General features: G+C 45.8%; 1 protein-coding gene across 1 annotated transcript in view; it reads right to left on the bottom strand.

The window, feature by feature from the left end:
- LOC144108200 (uncharacterized) overlaps positions 1 to 19484 on the bottom strand; it is a 224423-nt gene extending 204939 nt beyond the window's left edge. The window contains exon 1 of the mRNA XM_077641479.1: positions 19432 to 19484. Coding sequence (XP_077497605.1) covers positions 19432 to 19484 — 53 coding nt within the window. The remainder of the gene's footprint in view (positions 1 to 19431) is intronic.
- Positions 19485 to 20284: the final 800 nt, after the last annotated feature.

Genomic DNA, 20284 nt, shown 5'->3' with positions numbered 1-20284 from the left:
AAATTTTCGTTTATTATTAGGCGAAAACAATATATGGAAGCTCCTACGAATGCCACAAGCGTGGGAGCGAAAGCGGTGGTGCTGCGGGCGGAGGCCAGACTCCAAATTTTCATAGCGCAGATCAGTGAATGCTTGGGAGTAGGTACACGGCTACTCTGGGCACAAGCAGAGCAAGCGCGGAGTAAATATTGACAAAAAAGGGAAGCATTTTTGCTGCTCCTGGCGCACAAAATTGTGGCCACACCCACTGAACTCTTACTGGCCACGGACATACGTTACGAGAGGTTGATATCTTTGGCTCCGTAGCATACAGGCTTGTTATTCAGGATGTATCTGCCCGCGGGATCAAAGCAGTCGCACTTCAACCAATGCTGCGCGATACGAGCGGAAACGGGAATGCTTTCGAGCACTCAGACTTGCCTTAGTATGCAGCATACGATCCTGGTTCACGTTTGCCCTCCAGATTGCGCTTAATGAATTAGGTCATCTGGAATGGGTATGAACTATATACAGCAGTGAGAATAACTTCTCCGCTTACCGTAGGTGCCGAGTACCGTAAAAAAGGCACAAGCATATTATACGCGTGTAAGTCATAAATAGGCATATGCGCTGCGAGGGGCGCTGTTTTGTGGGGACCTAATTTTTTTCAATTCACTGATTTAGTGCTTGCGAGATGAGCATTTCATGATATCAAATGGCATAGCCAGCCTGCTGATCATGGAGTAGGCTCACTAATGTTCCCCCAACTTGATAAGCAAAGCTAGAGGGTGGAAACAATTGCCATACAATTCTAAACAAAGGGGGTTTTGTGCTTGATTCTAACCGTCAGGGTTGAACTATGTAACTTGCTTTGCATTCATTAGTGGCTTATGCTATTTCTAGGAACTATACTTTCAAAGCGGCTCCAACAAAATGAATTATGAGGTGGCAGATTCAATAGCTATGAGTCTATCAAACAGTGTCACTTTCTTCGAAGCTTTATCCTTGTTCTAAATCAGTTAGCAGTCCACAAATGCAACTGATTCTTCCTGTCTCACAATGTAGCATTGACAATAGGGTCTGTCTAGCTAGATAATAACCACCCTGACCTTAATTTTGCATATCGAAAATTTCTCTGCGCCAACTCATTACCATCGTACATATAAGCTCCTCCAGAGTGTTGACCAGAGACATGCGTAGCTCTACCCACTGCACACGCCAGAAGAGAAAGAAACATGCGTGCACTGCGAGATGTCAGCACAGGGCCCAGATTGTTCTTTAGGGGCGCCAAAGCCTCAGGTATGAGTAAGAAGCCCTATATACGGCGTCCCTCCCAGCCATATTTTGCCTCGGAAAATTAAACCAACCATTGTTGCCATTTATACTGCTTGCTTAAGGTTTAAAGCAGTTTTTGGATTCTCTGCGCGCTATTAGCAAGATTGTATTACCTTATTGAATGACATCATAGTGAACCTGCTGACACAAAGTTAAGTGTGAGGAACCAAAGGTTACCGCAGAGGAACGGCCGCTGGCTACTTTTCGTGAAAGGCCACAGGGAATATTTTCCACCTCAACAGCATCGGGCTATACCCCTTTTGGGGTAATCCCTGTATGTGCAGAATGTATCACTATTCTAAGATCGCCGAGTCCTCATACCTATCAAAGCGCATTGGTAAAGCGGTGAAGCCATGCGTCCCCGCAGGTGCCTCCATCGATGTACAGCCATCGATGTGGCTTGCAAGACCCAGGTTGCTTCTTCCGAGCAACGCCTCCTCTTCCAGTCGGTAATTTACTCCCACCGGTCACAATAGGCGGTTTTCACACAAACCTGTCAGCTCGTTGCGACGATTTCGCAAGATCACATGACCTAGGTGGCCCATCTGCCTCCAATGTGCCCCACCTAGGTTGCTTAGAGGTTTCTTTTATATATATTTTTCGCTCACATCCAACTACGCTGATGGCGCTCCGGCTTTTCTGCGGCGGAGGCCCTTAACGCTATTATGTCTATGTAACCACTCGATTACACTGTCATGCCGCGCTGTCATAAAAAGATATGATTACAATTAGGAAACCTGGCGGCATCTACTGGTTATAAGAACATTACTTCCATGCAACGTGTCATCTTGAGAACCTACGCAGAAGATATAGGAGATATTCTTCTTGAAAAGGGGAAGATACTTGCACTGCGCCATGCTGGTGCCACCTGTTTTAACCGGGGTGCCCCTTATCAGCAGGCAAAAGATATATATTCCTATAATTTTACGGCAATATTAACCGTACACAGCTGTACTAATGCGCACCGCTTTTAGACTGTGTTAGCAGAAAGCAGTTCACACGATGCAGCAAAGAAGGAACACATGAAAAAGGGTAAAGGATTTGAACGCTCTAGACAACCTTTAGCGCAGGGCATAGCACTGCTATCCTTTATAATTGATGTACATAAGTCATCACCCCCGGTCTCACAATGGTTTAATTCCTTTGTCGCTCTGACTGATCTATCGCTGCAGTTTCAGCCCCGCCACAAAGACCACTGAGCGGAAGCTGGAAGGGACAAGCCAGCGCACATAGGAAATAAATCTTCCCTGCAATCTTGTGAACACATCTTCAGGAGAGCACACTGTAGGATCAGAGCGCCAACTGCACATTTAACGATTTTCGAGTGCACTGAATAATGAGGTAACAATGTCTGTGGAGTCTCATCTGTGTCGGCTTCTGTTGTGCGATTCGTGGAGGCAGTGGTTGAAACACTGCTGCAACGCGCTACAAAAAGCTGAAGCTGAAATGAAACCAGTGGGGATGCCAGATTCGCTAAAGTTGTCACACAAACTGAAGTAGATAGAGGGCAGGCAAGTACAGCTGTCATATCAGGTCATATCAGGGGAATAGATACTAGGGGCACGCACACTATAAACAAGTCTTGAATTAAGAGTGGTTGAGTATTGGCGAATCTATGACCCTGTATCACGAAAAAAAAGAAAGAAGAAAAGCTATGATGAGAAAACGCTTGCCAGGCCCCTTGTAAACCATGAATATTATAAGGCTGCGAGAGTCCACGAGATACAAATAACCTTTGAGAACACGTACGTAGGAGAGACTAGAAGCTGCGTGAAAGATCGTGTACGAGAGTGTGAGCCATCGCTGTCAATGGAGCAAAAAAAAAAAAGTAATGCCCTCGTCTGGATCAGGTTCAAATTTTATACAAGAGCAGTAAAGCACAACCGAAGAGTCGCTGTGGAGTCACTGCATGGTGGAAGCATGTTTCATTAATAAAAACGAAACTTCATTTGTACTTTGCAGAAGTGAGGTCCAGGATAAGACACACTAAGTTACTGCATTTTCGTCTGCAAATACTGCCTGCTTTCCTGGTGTGCATGTTTGTGATACTACTAAAGGGCATTACTTGTACACTTAACTCAGTCCGGTCATACGGTGGGGGTGAATTTCAAAAGCTAAGATTTTTTTCCCAGTTGAGTTCAGATGTCATATTACCCATGAACTTCTAAAAGCATTTGTATGCATCTATTTTTGAAGCTACAGGATCAAGTGTTATCGTACGGTACGGTAAGTGTTATGTTACCAGCGACGCCCACTATTAACATGATTCGTTGATATGAGCATTAATCCCTGAAACAAAATCCTTTGTTCCAACCATTGCCGCGTACACAACACAAACTCAACCATACGTCCCAAACTGGTTGCATTCGTTACTAAATACAACCCTTATGTTATGTATTATGTGTTGGCTTGAGTGCGACAAGCAACAACTGCCAGTTCATATCACTCGATATTAAAAATTTAGAGCATTCCTTTCTTGCAAGCTCATGTAATTCGCTAGGCAAGTGCGTCGAATTAATGCCCCAGGCGGCAATAGACTTTCCTAAGACATGCAAGCTCGATCGAATTTTATGGAAAGGCATATGCTGCTGGTCTTGTGCATATTGCAACCTTCTCCACACTTCATGAGGCATTGCCGTAAAAGGGAATGATTGAGACTTGCACTCAGCACCCCTCGGACTTTAAACCGCAGAAAGGCTTACTACTGCGCCTAACTGAAAACTTACTACCCCGACGCCTGCATTTGTTACAGGGATGCGGGTTGCCGAGGAGAGATGGCCACACTACCCAAAAACCACACTACACTCTCATGGCCACACTACCCGAAAACCGGCGCATTAAAAATGTACATCTGGACGTGCGCTCTACTGCAAATGGTGAAACAGCAGCCAATCGTTTGAGCCGATACTCTATCATTGCAAAAACACGACAATGTCCTCGCACGGATGGGCAGTCAAGAAGCATGGCAGGCCTTCCAGAAAGCACTAGTATTAAACGACTAAACCATCATCATTCCTGTCTACGAGGACGTACCGGGGAACAAAAGAGCATATATTCTTACCCACCAGTGCAATTACTTGAAACCCCATTTCGGCAGCGAGACATCGAGGACACGACAACGGCACAAAAAACGCATGCTAGAGAAAGACAAGCTAAGCTACCAAAGCTAACAGACAACAAAATATGTAGATTTCCACCTCTGCGGAATTTGATCCTTCCATCCTAATTACTAAGGAGTGTATAGGCATATTACTTCCGGACCCGTTTACGATATACCACTTCATCAAGCAAGCCGCCAGACTCCCCTACATCTCCCCACTGCGAGGCCATCCCATCTTTCACGCACATTCTGCCATAATGCCTCATATTCAGTGAATCCCGCACAAAAAAGCTACGCACAATACACCCAACCCTTCATCCTACCTCCCTCAATAACTTGCTCGCAGCCCAAACCAAACACTGCATCTCTATTCCTCAGGCGTTTGTCCACCATTTCCGTAAGGTTTTGGGTGAGGCCTAGTAGATGGCCACAGTACAGAGAAGCCCCAGACAGAGGCTGAAAATTAAATACGGTTTTATTCTCTCTCAATAAGGATGATGAGTGAGTCACCCTTAAACAGTACCTTCTTACTTGTTGGCAAAAAACACAGCCGCTGGCTTGGGGTGCATGCTGGCTGCCATAGACTCGGTCGCATATCCGGGCTGACCAGGTGCGAGCCCTGCATGAAGTGCGTACGCTTTTAAACAACAATGCACCAGCACTCAATGAAGGCAGCAGTTTGCTAAAGATGCAGTTCGCGCTACCATTTTGTAAACCTTTTCAATACAAGATGCCTGATCTCAGAGGACATGAGAGTTCAAATGATGTGCCTAAGTGTTATTAAGCATGGACGTCGATTTGACCTGATCTGAACGCATTTAAGTAAATGATGTCTAACTGCTCACCTTTTTTGGCACACACTTCTGTCTTTATATTTCCGCATATTAATGTTTTAAAAACAGGTCTTTCCTGCCACACACATAGGACACACGCAGACAGAGATCACTCTGTGACAGGCATGCAAGCAGCTTCCGTTCGCAATGAAGTTTCGCATAGACGTTATGCAAACAACTTGATTACATTAAGAAGTAACTAGCCAATAAACCTGAACTGGAACTGGAAACATCCTGGCCAGGTAATTTTCCACCCTTAAAGAAGAAGAGGGCCGAGGAAACAGAGGTCAAGGATCATCACGGAGTGAGAATTGTAGCTCTTTATGTTGAAACAATGTCGTTGTATGGAATACTTCAAACGGTACTTGAGCAGCTGAGACAGGTCAGCACTGCTGTCGAGCAAATGAAGGTTGAATTTGCTAGTAAGGACAGGCAGTTCCAATGGCTCTGCCAAGAGGCTCAAATACTCAAACAAGGTGGCTCTGCACCACTGTAATAACACAGTTTGCCTATGTAACTGTAGAGGTTTCTCATGTGAACGTGCGGTTCTGCAGTCCTTTCTCACCAATGGAGATCGACCGGAGGTTATTGCGGTCCAGGAGTTCTGGAAAAATGCTACATTAGCGGGTTACAAATCTTTTGCGTGGTCAGGTGACGATACCCAAGTGACATACCTTTGTAAAAAGAAACATTTCAACGCTGCAGCACGAGATGGGGAATGTGCATATCGATAATGTTTTGGTGGAACTCTTCCCTCGTAATCGTAAAAACAATTTTTTTCATGTTGAACGTGTATAGCTCACCCAGGCATCGCAAATGTGATTCTTGCGATCTTTTGGCCAAACCAGGGTTATTTCTAAAAGAAGTCCACTCTTGATAGTGGGCGATTTTAATGCGCACCATCCGACATGGGGATATAAATTCATGCAGATCATTGTTGAGAATGGGCCACCGGTCACCAGTAAGAGGAGAGTTGAGAATATACATTTTGATACCTTTACAAATATCGATCAGCTCGGGGCAGGACCCGATAAGCAATATTAATGGTTGGAGCAAAGGAGTTATTCAATCTGCTCAGGATGCTTCCGAAGAGATAGAACTTGAAGGTGATCCGGAAGTGGTTGATAGACATCACGGGAAGATTCAGAGCAGAAGATCAACCAGAGAAGTGGTGACAGGAATCTCAGAAAACCACTTGCTGCATTGAACAAAAACATTAACGAGCATGCATTGGAACCCACCAAGCAAAATTAGGGTAATATTAGTGAACAAATGGATAAGAATATTGTCAGTGCCGTGACGTGGAAGCTACTCCGACATCTATTAGATCCAGAGAAAACAAAGTGGGAGGCTCGACAGCAGCTTCAAAAGCAGGTGTATAGATATGAAGGTCTGACAAAAGAACTTGTAGCCGAGGTTAGGGATCGCTGCCTCAGTATTTCTGTAGTTGGGATTCTCCCTTAATACGCGGGCTGGGAAAACCCGGAATTGGACAGTCTCCCAACACTGTCGGTGAAGTGATGGCTGAACTCAACCGCCAAAGAACCAAAACGACTGCCGGACTTGCAAAATTCATAACAGGATATCCAGGATCTTGACGACGGTTCCATTCGGAATCTTACAACTTATATTCAAGAATGCCGGGACAAGGTAGAAATACAGCAAGCATGGGAAAGCAGTGAACCTGGTCTTGATTCCGAAGCCAGAAAAACTCAGCTTTGAGCATCTTAGACGCATTTCCATCATTTCTTGCATTGGAAAATTGATGAAGCACGTAATTCAAACTAGATTGAATAGATTTATGGAAGATCAAACCTTTATATCCTGATACCATGATAGGCTTCAGATCAAACCAATAGGGATAAGATATGCTACAGCCGTAGGCGCAGGTAATCCATAAAAAGACTTGATACTAGGGTCATTATGGAACTGGATGTCTCCAAATCTTTTGATAGTGTGAACACATAGCCATAGTATCCTTTATAGCCCAACAACGTCAGTCGTGTCTCTTATTTGAAACTGCCATTTTTGAACATACACCTACGGAAATGTAGAACCCATGATTTTTAAAAGCCCAATCATATTTTCAACAGAACTTTTAATAACTTAGCGATGCACTGATGAGCACGAGGGAGAGCAAAAAAATCTGAATGTGATCAGAGTACGAGCTAAATGCATAACCACTTCACAGCACGTGAAATCTCTTTTCTATGTTGCATTTAGGATTTCCTATAGTACGGCAGGAATATTGATAAAGAAGGAGGAAATGTAGCACTAAACATTGTATATCATACGAATTGCACGTGTGAAAAATTTATAGCGAACACAGACAGCCTTCTTTTGGCCAAAGAAAAGCTTACTAGCCAAGGCTGGAAAGTTCCTTTCATTTCTAGCACACTCAGTAATTTAGATGAGAGTCGGCAGTTAGAGGCGTCTTCTGACAAGTACTGACTGCAGCTTCTTAGCTCCTAGAAAACATACTGACAGATGATGCTATTGCAGGAATGCGAATGGCTTCATTTCGAGAAGGGTTTATTTCAGAAACCTCTCACTGAATTTCAGTGCCAAGAATACGATAACTTTGAGACTGCCTGACTCCAGCCCGCTGCACGGGAGAAGTGTGAAAGCACTTACACTTGAACATTACCAATCTTTTTTTCAAGGTGGCGCTTATCACGTACATTACCTTGAAAGTGACCATCATGCACACTGCCAGGCGTTCACATTGTGCCCCTCTAGCATGATTGAACCAACGACCTTTCTTGGCATATGCGTTCTTGCCTGCCTGGCACGCAGAGGGTCTGGGTTCGAACCACAAAGCCAGCGAATGTCTCTTCTACGAGTTAAGGTCACGTGAGAAGTACCACTTTCTGGACACATTTTGCCGACAACTTTCGGTGACACCTACGTCTTTGCATGAGGCATATGTGAAAGCATTAAAAGGTTATGGCGCATCAGCAGGAGGTGTCCGCAATATTTATCCGCATGAATATGTCGTTATGTGGAGATAAATGTGCACAAGTTTGTGTTATGTAGTACGTCAGTAGATTTTGAAATAGGAAAAATTTGGTTGATGAATTGTTATTAATTAAATTGAATAATGAAAATGAATGCTGTTTTTCAAGCAGGTTGTGTGTGGCTGATTTGATATAAGAGGATGTAAATGCGTGGAAAGGCTTACTTGGTATAAAATAAAATTAAAAATTGAAAAATAATAAATGAAACGAAAATAAAACGTTTCAGAACAACAAAAATAAAAATAAAAATGAAGAGTGCAAGAGGGGAAAGGAAAAGGCTTTGCATTTCGACTCTTCAGCAGACTTAAGTGCAATCCTGTAGACACCTGGCCGTTTGGACAATTTAAGGAAAGCACGCCTGTCTCACATATCTTAGTGGACACCCGACTGGACCTAAGGTAAGGAAAATGAAATGAATATTGGTTTTAAGGAAAGTAAATGATGCATGTCACATTTCTCACTGGACCAGGACCCCTGGCGCTGTCAGTGAAAGAAAAACAAAGCTGTATTCACGAGTATTCACTAGACGTCCAAACCATTGAGCTGACCTGCGGTGCCCGAGTGGTTAGCCTCCTTGTCGTTATAATGCGGTAGTCTGTTGAAGCAGGGGCCGTATTCTATAATGATCGTCTATCCATTCCGTATGCATTCTTAGTTTTGAATTAATTCCATCTTCAAGCATTGGATACTACTGTTCGGTAACGTAGCCGTGGCTTTCAAGCGTCCGTGGGAGGCGGCCCCAGCACTCTTTCACTGGCGACTGGACCTCACCGTTAGCTCGACATCGCGGCCAATGGTGAGCCTGTGCATCACATTTTCGATCAATCGGGATTCTCAAGATGCCACTGCGTCGGTTTTTTTACTGAAAATGCTTTCGTGCACACCATTTCTATTGAAAATTTAAATATGACGAGTTCCATATAATATAAGACTTGTCCGTGATAAACTTTATAGAATCAGTATAATGCATACAGAGCCGGTATAGGCTCTATGGAAGCACGTATGGGAATTTACGGATTCCATATATGACGTGATGTACACTGTATGAAAACTTTTAAAAATATAAGGAATGTTTTTGAATTCCATACAGAGAAGATGTGGGTTTCGATATATTTTTTTCATCCTTCATGGGCTCCGTATTCCCATAATTTCATACCAGCGGCTCCTAAAAATTAAGAAACTTTTGAGTTGGGATGTTGACTCAGCGGTCACTGAGCGATAGAAGGCCGTGCTTACAAGAAGACATCGGCGGACCAGCTATTTGTGCAAGCTCCGAAAGCGGCGCCACTCACTGTGGTCGAATGTAGCTGTGGTCCGTCAGGTCAACGCCGGCGTCATGGGGGCGCACCAGACTCGATGACTACTCCGGGCCACTTCACGGAGCGAGCACTGGATATGGAGGCATTGTATGCATCAGAGCACTGCCTGTGTCTCCACCTCGTAACGGACCATTTCATAAAGCCGCCTGCTAGCGCATAGTTTTCTGGAAATTTTAATCGCATATATGCCCAGCACACCTAAAGATTCTGGATAAAATCACTTTTCAACGGGAAAAAGTAAATGAACTAAATTTTTCTATATATTGTGAGATCTCACTATAACAGCAAATTCACAGACTTCCAGTCAACGGGCTTGCAATTTTTTTTCTGCCATTAACGTTTTCGCGATCGTCAAAAGCGTTCCCCATAGGCTTTGTATGGCAGTCCTAAATGCTCAATGCGATAGAAAAAAGGTTCAAATGTTTTGCAACACACCGGAATAACAGACCATTACCTTCCGTATATCCATAACAGTACCTTACAATTCTTCAACAAACTTTTGTCCAAAAATGTTTGACATGCGTCGTCCACCGCTGCCCATGTGGGACCATACCGACGCCTCTAGTTCCTGTGGCGCAATGCAGTTACAGTGTTTGAGTTGAGCTTGCCCTCTGTCACCCTGAACACCGAAATGTAGTCAAGCCCTGCAAGGCATCTTATCACGCCTTCTAAAGACATGAAACATATTTCCCCGTATAATCCTAAAAGTTAAAAAATAAGAAGTGTCGATTTTCGAATACTTTCAAGTTTTAAAAAATTCAATTCGGCTAATATCCGATTAACATTGAATTGTAAGTAGTGCACGCGAAGCACAACTGCACTAAATTTTCGTTCTTTATAAAACTCGGTGCTATCAAAATGTTTTAATCTATCGAAACAGGGCAATTCAATTGGTTCCCGGGGTCGCTTTAAGGGCTCACTTCCTTCTTTGCGCAGGTTAAGGGCCCTCCATGGAAAAACACAACATGGCCATCACTAAAGAGCAGCCGATTTATTCATTCTCTTATTCAATCTAAAGTTCTCTTCGAGCGCGACACGTTGCCTCAGTAGCCGCGGAGGGACAGAAGGTGGTGCTTACAAGGAGCGCTCCAAAAGTGGCGCCACTCTGTTCTGCTCCCATGTAGCTGTCGTGGAACGCCACGCAAGCACCATGGTGGTGCCGGGGTGCACCAGACTCGATGACTTCTTTGGGCACTGTGAGCACTGCATATGAAGGCAATGTTTCTGTAGAGCTGTTATTAAATCGAAAGCATTGTACTGTACGGCTCATTAGCAGCGAAACCCAATGTTCACCAAAAAGTGGCGCCCAAAAACGTCGGGACGTCAGCAGCCCGTCACCCGGCAGCATAGCACAAGTTATAGTAAAGGATGATCATAGCAATGAAGCAGACTTCGTGAGACAGCAGCAGTGGGTGATATTTTTAGTGATAGTGACAGTTTTGAAATGATAAAGAACGCTACTAAACTGATGAGGGCCACTAATGACAATGGCATTTATAAAGGCTATTATGGTATAGGAATGAGAGTCAAAGGTCTTTCTCGTTAACGACTTTAGGATAAGGGCGTTTCCGTTTAGGGTCTTTGGGATAGAGACCCTTAGGTGGAAGGAATGTAATATGAAGGCTTTTAGGTGCAATGCCTTGAAGGTAAAGGCCTTTCGATACAAAAGGATCTAAAGAGTGGAGATAGCCGTGTTAGACAGGTCTTTCGAGGCAAAGTTTCGATCAAAGGATGATTACGCATTCACAGCACGTAAGGACTTCTACTCCCCGCCTAACTTTTTCACAGCGAACACCGAATGACCACCGTAGTTGACACAGATCTCAGAGCGGCGACCGTTCCAGCCCCGTACGACCGTGCATATTAAGGGCATGCGTTAAACCATGCAACCCGCCGTGGTGGCTGAGTGGTTAGGGCGCTCGGCTACTGATCCGGAGTTCCCGGGTTCGAACCCGACCGCGGCGGCTGAGATTTTATGGAGGAAAAACACTAAGGCGTCTGTGTGCTGTGCGATGTCAGTGCACGTTAAAGAACCCCAGGTGGTCGAAGTTATTCCGGAGCCCTCCACTACGGCAACCCTTAATATCTTCTTTCACTCCATCCTTTATCCCTTCCCTTATGGCATGGTTCAAGTGTCCGCCGATATATGAGACAGATAATGCGCCATTTCCTTTCCCCAAAAACCAATTAATATTATTAAACCATGCCATGCGTTAAAACAACATGGGCGATGGCGTTCCGTGGACTTGGCAACGCTGAAACACGCCGTCACGTCCCAATCTTAAAGACTAAGCTTAAGCGTATTCCAGTATGGAAGCAGTTGCACGCAGCCGCGATAAATCGTGAGCCGCGATCAATCGAGATAAGTCTGGTGGCATCGCAAGAAAATGTAAAGCCGCGTGGCTGATGAGCGTGTGACGTCATTGAGTGGCGTCACCATCGTTCGAGAGGAGCGCTCCCCAGTCCAAAGTTCCAGACGCCTCCTGAACGCCGATCTGGAAGGATGCCGCCTAAACGCTCTTTGTAGTCTGCAATCAACACCTTCACCACACATCAGCGACACAAGCATAAACACCGCGCTAAAGGCTTTCGCCTTAACTCATTTAATGTCAACAAAGTGCCACCCTGAATTTTTTTTATTGTAACGGTCTATTCCGATATCTAGCAAAAGCTTAATTTCTTTAAGGTGTTTCTATCTATCGCATGCAACAGTTAAGCATAGAAAACCAACGGGGAAACACTTTTGATTGAAAGAACGTCAACAGAAAATAATGCTAGACTGCCGTCGGTGATATCTGCGGACATATTGACTTTTGAAAAAAATTGCATTCATAAACAGTTTCCCACTTAAAAAATGTTTAGTCCTCAATTCTTGGGTATGAATGCATGCAGTGTATCGCATACCCCTAGAATAACTTTCCAGGGTGCCGCATAGATTCACTGCATATGAACCGAGACTGACGCGACCGCAAGAAACACACGACTTGGGGTGCGGGCTACTTAATTACTACACAATGAGGCAGAGCAGAGATATGAGGGCTAAGAGAGACGCATCCTGCAATAGAGCTTACCACGCCTGCAGAGTAAAAAAAATTTGATGGTGGTTTGACATTGCTATATAAGCACGAAATACGTTGCGAAAGCATGGTTTTTTTAGGTGAACACCACGGCCATGTACCTCAAACGACGACTAACGTGTCCACTGCCCACAAAGCGAATTAGGCGCCTTTCCTTTTCTCAAAATCAGCGGACTCAAGGTTGACCCTCCAGGCGTCGTGTCGAATTTCATTCGTCGAGGCGAGAAAACGAACGCACAGTATACAATATGCAGGGGCACGACCCGAAGAATGAAAGAGGAAGACGAAGGGAAAACAGGCGCGAGAGAAACGTTCTTTGGTGCCAGTACACTTGCCGCGGGCAGCACAGGGCTGGTGGGGGTCCAAGCCCTGGCTCGGACGACACGCCGGGCAGGCCCCCCGCTAGCCGCGGTGGCTCAGTGCATGGTTAGGCGCTCGGCTACTGATCCGGAGTTCCCGGAATCGAATCCGATCGCGGCTGCTGCGTTTCGATGGAGACGAAACGCTAAAAGGCATCCGTGTGCTGTGCGATGTCCGTGCACGTTAAAGATTTCCAGGTGGTCGAAATTATTCCGGAGCCCTACACGTACTGCGGCACCTCTTTCTTCCTTTCTTCATTCACTCCCTCCTTCATCCCTTCCCTTACGGCGCTGTTCAGACGTGCGCTGATATGTAAGACAAATACTGCGCCATTTCCGTTCCCCAAAAACCAGTTTTAATTTTTTTTAACATGGCCACCGCCAATGACCCAAATGAACGCCGGCTGCGGAAACGCGGCTCTAGTGCCGCGTTTCTGCCACAGTGTTGTCCACACCAACGCTTCCAATTCATATCTCTCACTACTGCCACGTAGCTCAAAGCGGTATTGAGGTATCCACCGACGCAGGGAGCCGGTTATGCGCCTCTCCTCTCCTCAAAATCGTCAGAGGACGACGAGAAGAGAAAAAGACAACTTAAACTGCGCTAAAAAATCGGAGTCTGCAACATTGCTAACGCCGATTAGCCCAATGAACGCTGGCGGCCAGTACCGCGTTCCTGTCACAACGTTGTCAACGCCAACGCATCCATACCGCCACGTAGCTCATGACTGAGGTGTCCACTGACCCAGGGAGCCAGTTATGCTGGAGATGGCCGTGTTGGAGAGTCGGGCCTGCCGCTTAGCCTAGCCCCGAGTGAGGCTAGCGGATGGAGCTGCAGCAAAGAAGACTTAATACTGGAGAGCCAAAGACAATTTATTAAAGTTAAAACATTACTTGGCTATGTTCGCTGTTTCGCGTTTGCAGGACGCAAAATGTGTCGGCAGCCCTTGTGTCGTTCGAGGATGAGAAAATGTCGATTCGCGCCAAATTTGGTTCATGTGGAGTAATCAGAGGTGGAAAAGTTGATTAGACGTCGAAATAGTCCCGGACGTCAATATAGTGGGTGGACGTCAAAACAGTCATGGACGTTGAATTTTTTCGAAATACACATCCAAGCCGGATGAAGGTTTGAAACAGAGTAAAATGTGACTAATGTGATTATGAACGATAATTGATCAAACAAAAACCTGATTAATGAACGATAATTAATCAAACAAGAAGCTTTGGTTGATGTGGAATACTTAGAGCAAACAAAACCATGGACGTCGATGTAGTGCGAGGATATGACCACAGCCCCGTTTGTCGAAAGAGTATAAAACGAAAAAAAAAGAGGTTGAAAAAGAGCAAACAAGTTTAACAAGTGTTTATTGATGTAAAATCGAAAACTGAGTCCCAAGTGAAGCGAAGAGAGTTTTGCAGAAAGTCCCAAATAAAGGAAAGATATGCGATAAGTGTGCAAGAGGCGTCAATGCTTAGCATGCTCCCAATGCGCAGGGCAGCGCATTCCCCATCTCCCCTTCGCGAGGTAACAGTTCATTTGGTGGTGCACACTATAAATCACAAACTTTCAAAACACACTTTCACAGCCATCACTCAAGACATACAATATTGCATATCACTTCACGCTGTCCGGTGGCGGTACAAGTTCAGTGTAATAAGCGCTGGTGGTGACGAAATGACGAAAAATAGGGGAGTGTGTCCCTTACTGACCCTGGCGAACACTGTTGAAGCCGGGCTTGCTGCGTTTCTCGACGAGGTGAGGGACCGCATAACACTTAAGGTGTTGAAGAAGGGCTGCTGTCACTCGCACTTGCCGAAGTGGCAAACATGGTGGAACACTCAGAATCAGTAGCAGTTAAGCTTGTATCCGAGGAACACCGTGGTGCTGAAGGTGTTTGAGAAGACTAGATCAAGCCGTTGCCAATCCCATTACTTCTGTGGACTCTAGAATAGAAGCGTCGTCAAAAGTCATCAGGTGTATCTTGTTACACCCTGATGCCTTCGTGGGAGTTTCCACCACATATGAGCGTGCATCGTCTGGCTGCGGGACAGGTTACCACTGCACGAGTCATATCTCTGACCTATGCTTCTTCCCCTGATTTTACATCTCTCGGACTATTGACTGGCTGCATGTCTGTCAATGCACGTGCCTCTTCTGAAGCTGGCGTGACTGCCGATACTTCCGACAGAAAGTGGTAGATGATGGCCATTTGAGCTTCAGCTGGCACTTTTCAATCGGCAACCTTGACATCAATCTCAAAATCTTCTACCCAACAACAGCTGCGCCGAGCAATACACTGTGATGCCCGGAGTATTGCGATAAGCCAAAAGTCAAAGAAAAGAAACTGAAGACTTTGTGAAGATGCCCTTGATGGCACGGAGCATTCGCTACATTTCACCATTTGATTTCGGGTAATTAGGGCTTGAGTTTTATGTTCAGAACCGTAGTAACATTCAAAAGAGGAAAACTTTAAAGCGAGCTGGGGACCATTGTCGCTTCTTGCAAGCTGCGGGATACCAAACCGAGCAAAGATACGTTTGCTGGCATTGATAATATCGTCGATCGGTGCTAACTTCCCCTCATGGCATCGAAGGATTTTATGTAGCCATAAGTGGCTCTTAACAAGGGGTTCGTGTATGCAGATTGTCGGCAGTTGAGTAGCGTGTCACGGATTTTTTGACGCATGCCAAACCACCAAACAGCTTCTTGCGCCCGTTGGCGCGTTCTATTTATATCTCGGTGACCCTCATAGAGAAGTTCTAATGTCGCCTGTTGGAGTGAAGCAGGGATTACAAGGCTATGGTCCTTGAAGAGGATAGGATCTATGGTGGAAAAATTCCCTCTGTACTCCACAACGTTTTCATATGCTGTGGAAGTCTCTCCTTGCGTGCTCAACCTTTAGTACAGTATTGAGCTAAGAGGGTGCACTCTCTATCCTGTTGTTGATGGCGGCCAACATCAAGAATGATTAGACGAGTTTCAATGATAGCTGAAATATGCAGCTGTAAGAATTTCTCGACCACATAATTTGGTGGGGAGGTGAAGCTACTGGAGTGCGAGACGGTGCATCTTCGGTAGCAAGCTGATTTCCAGAAACATAAACAACCGGAAACTGATACCGCATCAGTTTAATACTGAATCTGTGAACCCTGAGAGACATAGTGACAAGATCAAATTTTTCCAGAAGAGTTCCTAGAGGCTGACGATCGCTTTTCACTGTAAATGCGATACCACGGATGTACTGGTCAAACCGGTGAACAGCCCATGTCACTGCTGAGCCTCTTTTTCAGTCTGTACAGCTTTTCTGCCTCAGACAGGGAACGAGATTCGAATACTACAGGACGTAGCTCTCATGTGGGATGATCTTGCAAGGCAACCGCGCTAATGCCAAAAAACTGGCATGAGAGAGTTGTGTTATACCTTGGCTGACATTTAGCTACATACAGTGAGGAGATGAGCACTGACTTGACTTGGCTGAAAGCTCATTCTTGCATAGGGCCCCAATACCAGTCGCTATGCTCATTGAAGCTGTAAACTGCGGCAGATTTAGAAGGAAGCTACTAATGTGGTTCGTAATGAATGTTGGAGTTCGCAATGAACGGATAGCTTCAAGCTTGTCAGGTCTCGGAGAAATAGCTTTGTCACTCCCTACTACGCCTGGAAATTCTGTCTGCTGTTGTCCAAATCAACATGTTTTTATTAAACTTTACACCCGCTTTGCCCAGACGATCCAGAACTTCAGCTAACTTCCGGTCATATTCTTTTAATCTTTCCAAAAAGAAGAATGTCATCAATCATATTGAGAACGTTAGATTGGTCTTCCGAGATTCTAGCCATTTCTATTTGAATGAACTCTGGGGTAAATGTTATTCTAAATGGTAGATGACAGCAGTATAACCAACCAAAAGGTGTGATGAAAATCTTCCGAAATACAGATTTGATGAAATCCAGCTGCGGCGTCCAGCTTTCAGAAAACCTTGGCATCACCGAGTTGGCATAAAACCAATTCTACTGTAGGCGGAACATGCCTCTCCCTAAGAACTTCCTTCTTGAGTTTGGTCAGATCCACACACAAGCGGTATCCACCCAAAGCTTTAGGAACCACGACTAAACCAGCGCGATATTCTGTAGAATCGTCGATATGCTTATAACGCCTTGTTTTTCAAGCATGTCAAGTTCTTCCTTAACCACATTATGGAGACGTAGGGGAATCCTACGAGGTGCATTAAGTGCGAAAGGCTTGTCATTCGGCTTGAGTCTGATAGTGTTTCCACACTAAAACTCCCTAGGCCATCGAAAATTCCTGGCGCTTGCAAGTGAGAAGGATATGAACCCTGACTTACTTGAGGAGAGCTGACCAGTGCATCCACAAAATGAACCCCACGAGCACTGACGGCTGGGCAACCCAGGAGTCGTGTCGAGTGCGACTGTAGAACGTATATTTTCTTTTGCGAAGTGCGATCCTTCCATTCGAGAATAGCAGAAAATTGACCAGCCACCCTCGGCTGGTAAGGCCCGGTGAAATGTCCCTCAGGCACGTTCAGCAGTGACGGAACGCCTGGAAAGGTGTCCGGAACAACAGTCACTTCTGCCCCTGAGTCCACTTTAAATTCGAGAAGAATTCCGTTGACCTCGATGCACACGAACTTTGCGTTCTCCGGCCTTTTCTTGATGGGATTCACAGAAAAGACATGCGAATTTCTTGGCGATAAGCGTTGCTTGGCTAGACAGGCGCTCTCGAAATGTCCTTTCTTTTTGCAAAGCCTGCACACCGCGTTGCGCGCAGGACAGGCATCACGAACTTGAGCTTCTCGTCCGCAGAAGTTTTAAGCTTTCTTCGAAGCTTTTTCACGTCTCTCTCTCGGAATGGGTGTGACCCGCGGTGTCCACATGCACAGGCAGAACGCCGTCTTGCGCCCTTGCCTTTCTTTTCCTTATGCGCGTCTTCGTGCAAGCGGGTATGCAAAGCGCCTTGTCAGAGTCAAATCTGGCGTGCGACAAAGCTGTTCTGAAAGCTTGGCGCCTAGGACGCCACCAACAAAGCGGTCACGTACCAGCCTAGGCTCGACGGTTGAAGACCCGTAGTTGCACTTCTTTACCATCGAACGCTAGGCGGAGTAAAACGCGTCCACGCTCCCTGATGGTTGCTGCATGCGCTTATGAAAGCGAAAACTTTCTTCAAATTCGCTCACTGGATGGATGGAGTAGGCTGTGAAGCGCTGCTTGCGCGAACAATGCGCGTTCCAACTCAGACAGCCCAAGTGAAGTGAGGATACAGCGCTCTTGAACTCCTATACAATAGAGAAGCGTTGGAACCTTGATTTCATTCGTTGCCGAAGACGCGCCCGTGCCGACGGAAAAATCTTTAAAATTGTTCCACCCACGACGACCAGTAAGCCGGGTCATCGAAGTCGAACGCTGGCGGCGGCGCAAGGCCTACCAAACCGGCGAACCGAGGCTGCGTCTCAAATACGGCAGAGTATCTGGAGAAGCGTCAGCGTCCGTGACGAATAAGATGGTTTTGAACTGGCGTAGCTTAAAGGAACTTAATCTCCCAGATTTTAAGCACTTCTGACGACACCATGTGGAGAGGGCCGTGCTAGTGTGTCGGGCCGGCGGCTAGGCCTAGCTTCGACCGACGCTAGCGAACGCAGCCGCAACAAAGAAGACCCTCTCAAGACCGTAAGCCAAACCCTTTTTCAGCGTCCTCTGCAAAAATCAGCAGTGGCTACAACTTTTCAAACGCCAATTAACCTAATGAACGCCTGTGGCCTATTGCTCCAGAGCCGCGTTTCTGCCACAACGTTGAAACGCCAACGCATCCAGCTATCATCTGACTACCACCACAAAGCTCAAAGCAAAATTGAGGTGTTCACTTACTCTAGCGGGCCAGTTATCCGCCTTTCCTTTCGATGCTCTCAGAGGATTCACGCAAAAAGTGGTTTTCGGATTTTGCGGTTCTCGAGCATTCCATCCTTTCTTATTTCGCTCCTGCCTCCTAGTGTTTAGCGAGATGAAAGACAGTTATAGTGACGTGTCCTTTCCTAAAAACCAATTCCCAATTTCCCGAGCGAGTGGGTTAAGGGCGGGAGCGTAAAGACAAGGCGGCGTTCGAAACGCGTTGCACTGCCCGCGAAGACTCGAACATCTCAACAATGCCACTAACGCCAGAGGAGCGCAACACAAAGTACCTGCGGTAATTTCTCTAGTAGTACGGTACATCTGAGCTTTGGGCAGGCATGCTGTGAGCATTCGCTCGAGAAACACGAAAACAGCCACGTGCACTGGCTGTTGCCAAGACAGCAGAAACGCCACTCAGTATAGAATACACAGGACGAAAATGCATATGGAAAAAGTGAGCGCAGTGAGATGGTTCCTAGCAATGGCAAAACGAAGGTATAATGCACTTACCAGAGGGAGCCGCGACGCTGGCCGGAGGAAGCCGTGCTGGTGGGCTGGCTCATGGTATCCTTTCCAGGTAAGCCTAACCAGGCCCAGGCCGAACGCCGGCAACAAAGATGCGTGGGCAGCGAAAGACAGGGTTCAACTAAACACGTTCGCTTACGTGGCCAGGCCATATATACTTTACACATGGTTATATACAGATGAGCGACACGTCATGACGATGATAGCAGAAGAAAAGGTAATGACGTATTATTAAGATTTGAAAAATCACACTGAAAACTAATTCCATTTATTCTTGTTGGCAATCAGCTGTATGTCGTTCATCCATTTTAAAAGTTTGCTGCTGTAGCAACTAACCATATGTCACTTTGGGCTTGTTGATGGCATGAGATATACAAAATAATTCAATAGCGCACAGGGACAATGGCGCTCGTGTGTGCTTTTCTTGTCCCTTTGTGCTGTTGCGCTATTTTGCTATTTTGTATGTGCTGTAACAACGCAGTCCACCGACGACAGTATGAGTGTCAGCCCACACTACAGTGCATTTTTTCCAGCGAATTCCTAATTTATACTTTAATAATTTCTGAACAGCGATACTTTTATAGATACTGAGTCAGCCATTCACAGGAGGGCGCCTTAGTCCAAGAATCCCCTGGGTACGCCTTACGGAATAGTCCGCTCTATATTAGTCGTGGGTGGTCGGCGGTTTCTGCGTTTGGTTTTGGTTTCTGGTTTTGGGTTTGGGGTTTTTGGGGAAAGGAAATGGCGCCGTATCTGCCTCACATACCGGCTCACACCTGAACCACGACGTAAGAGAAGAGATAAAGGAGGGCTCGAGTGAAAGAAGAAAGAAAGAAAG

This window comes from Amblyomma americanum, chromosome 10 (genome assembly GCF_052857255.1).
Source record: "Amblyomma americanum isolate KBUSLIRL-KWMA chromosome 10, ASM5285725v1, whole genome shotgun sequence".
Classification (NCBI taxonomy): domain Eukaryota; kingdom Metazoa; phylum Arthropoda; class Arachnida; order Ixodida; family Ixodidae; genus Amblyomma; species Amblyomma americanum.
The sequence above is the reverse complement of the archived record's forward strand: the minus strand, read 5'-3'. Positions and strand labels throughout refer to the sequence as shown.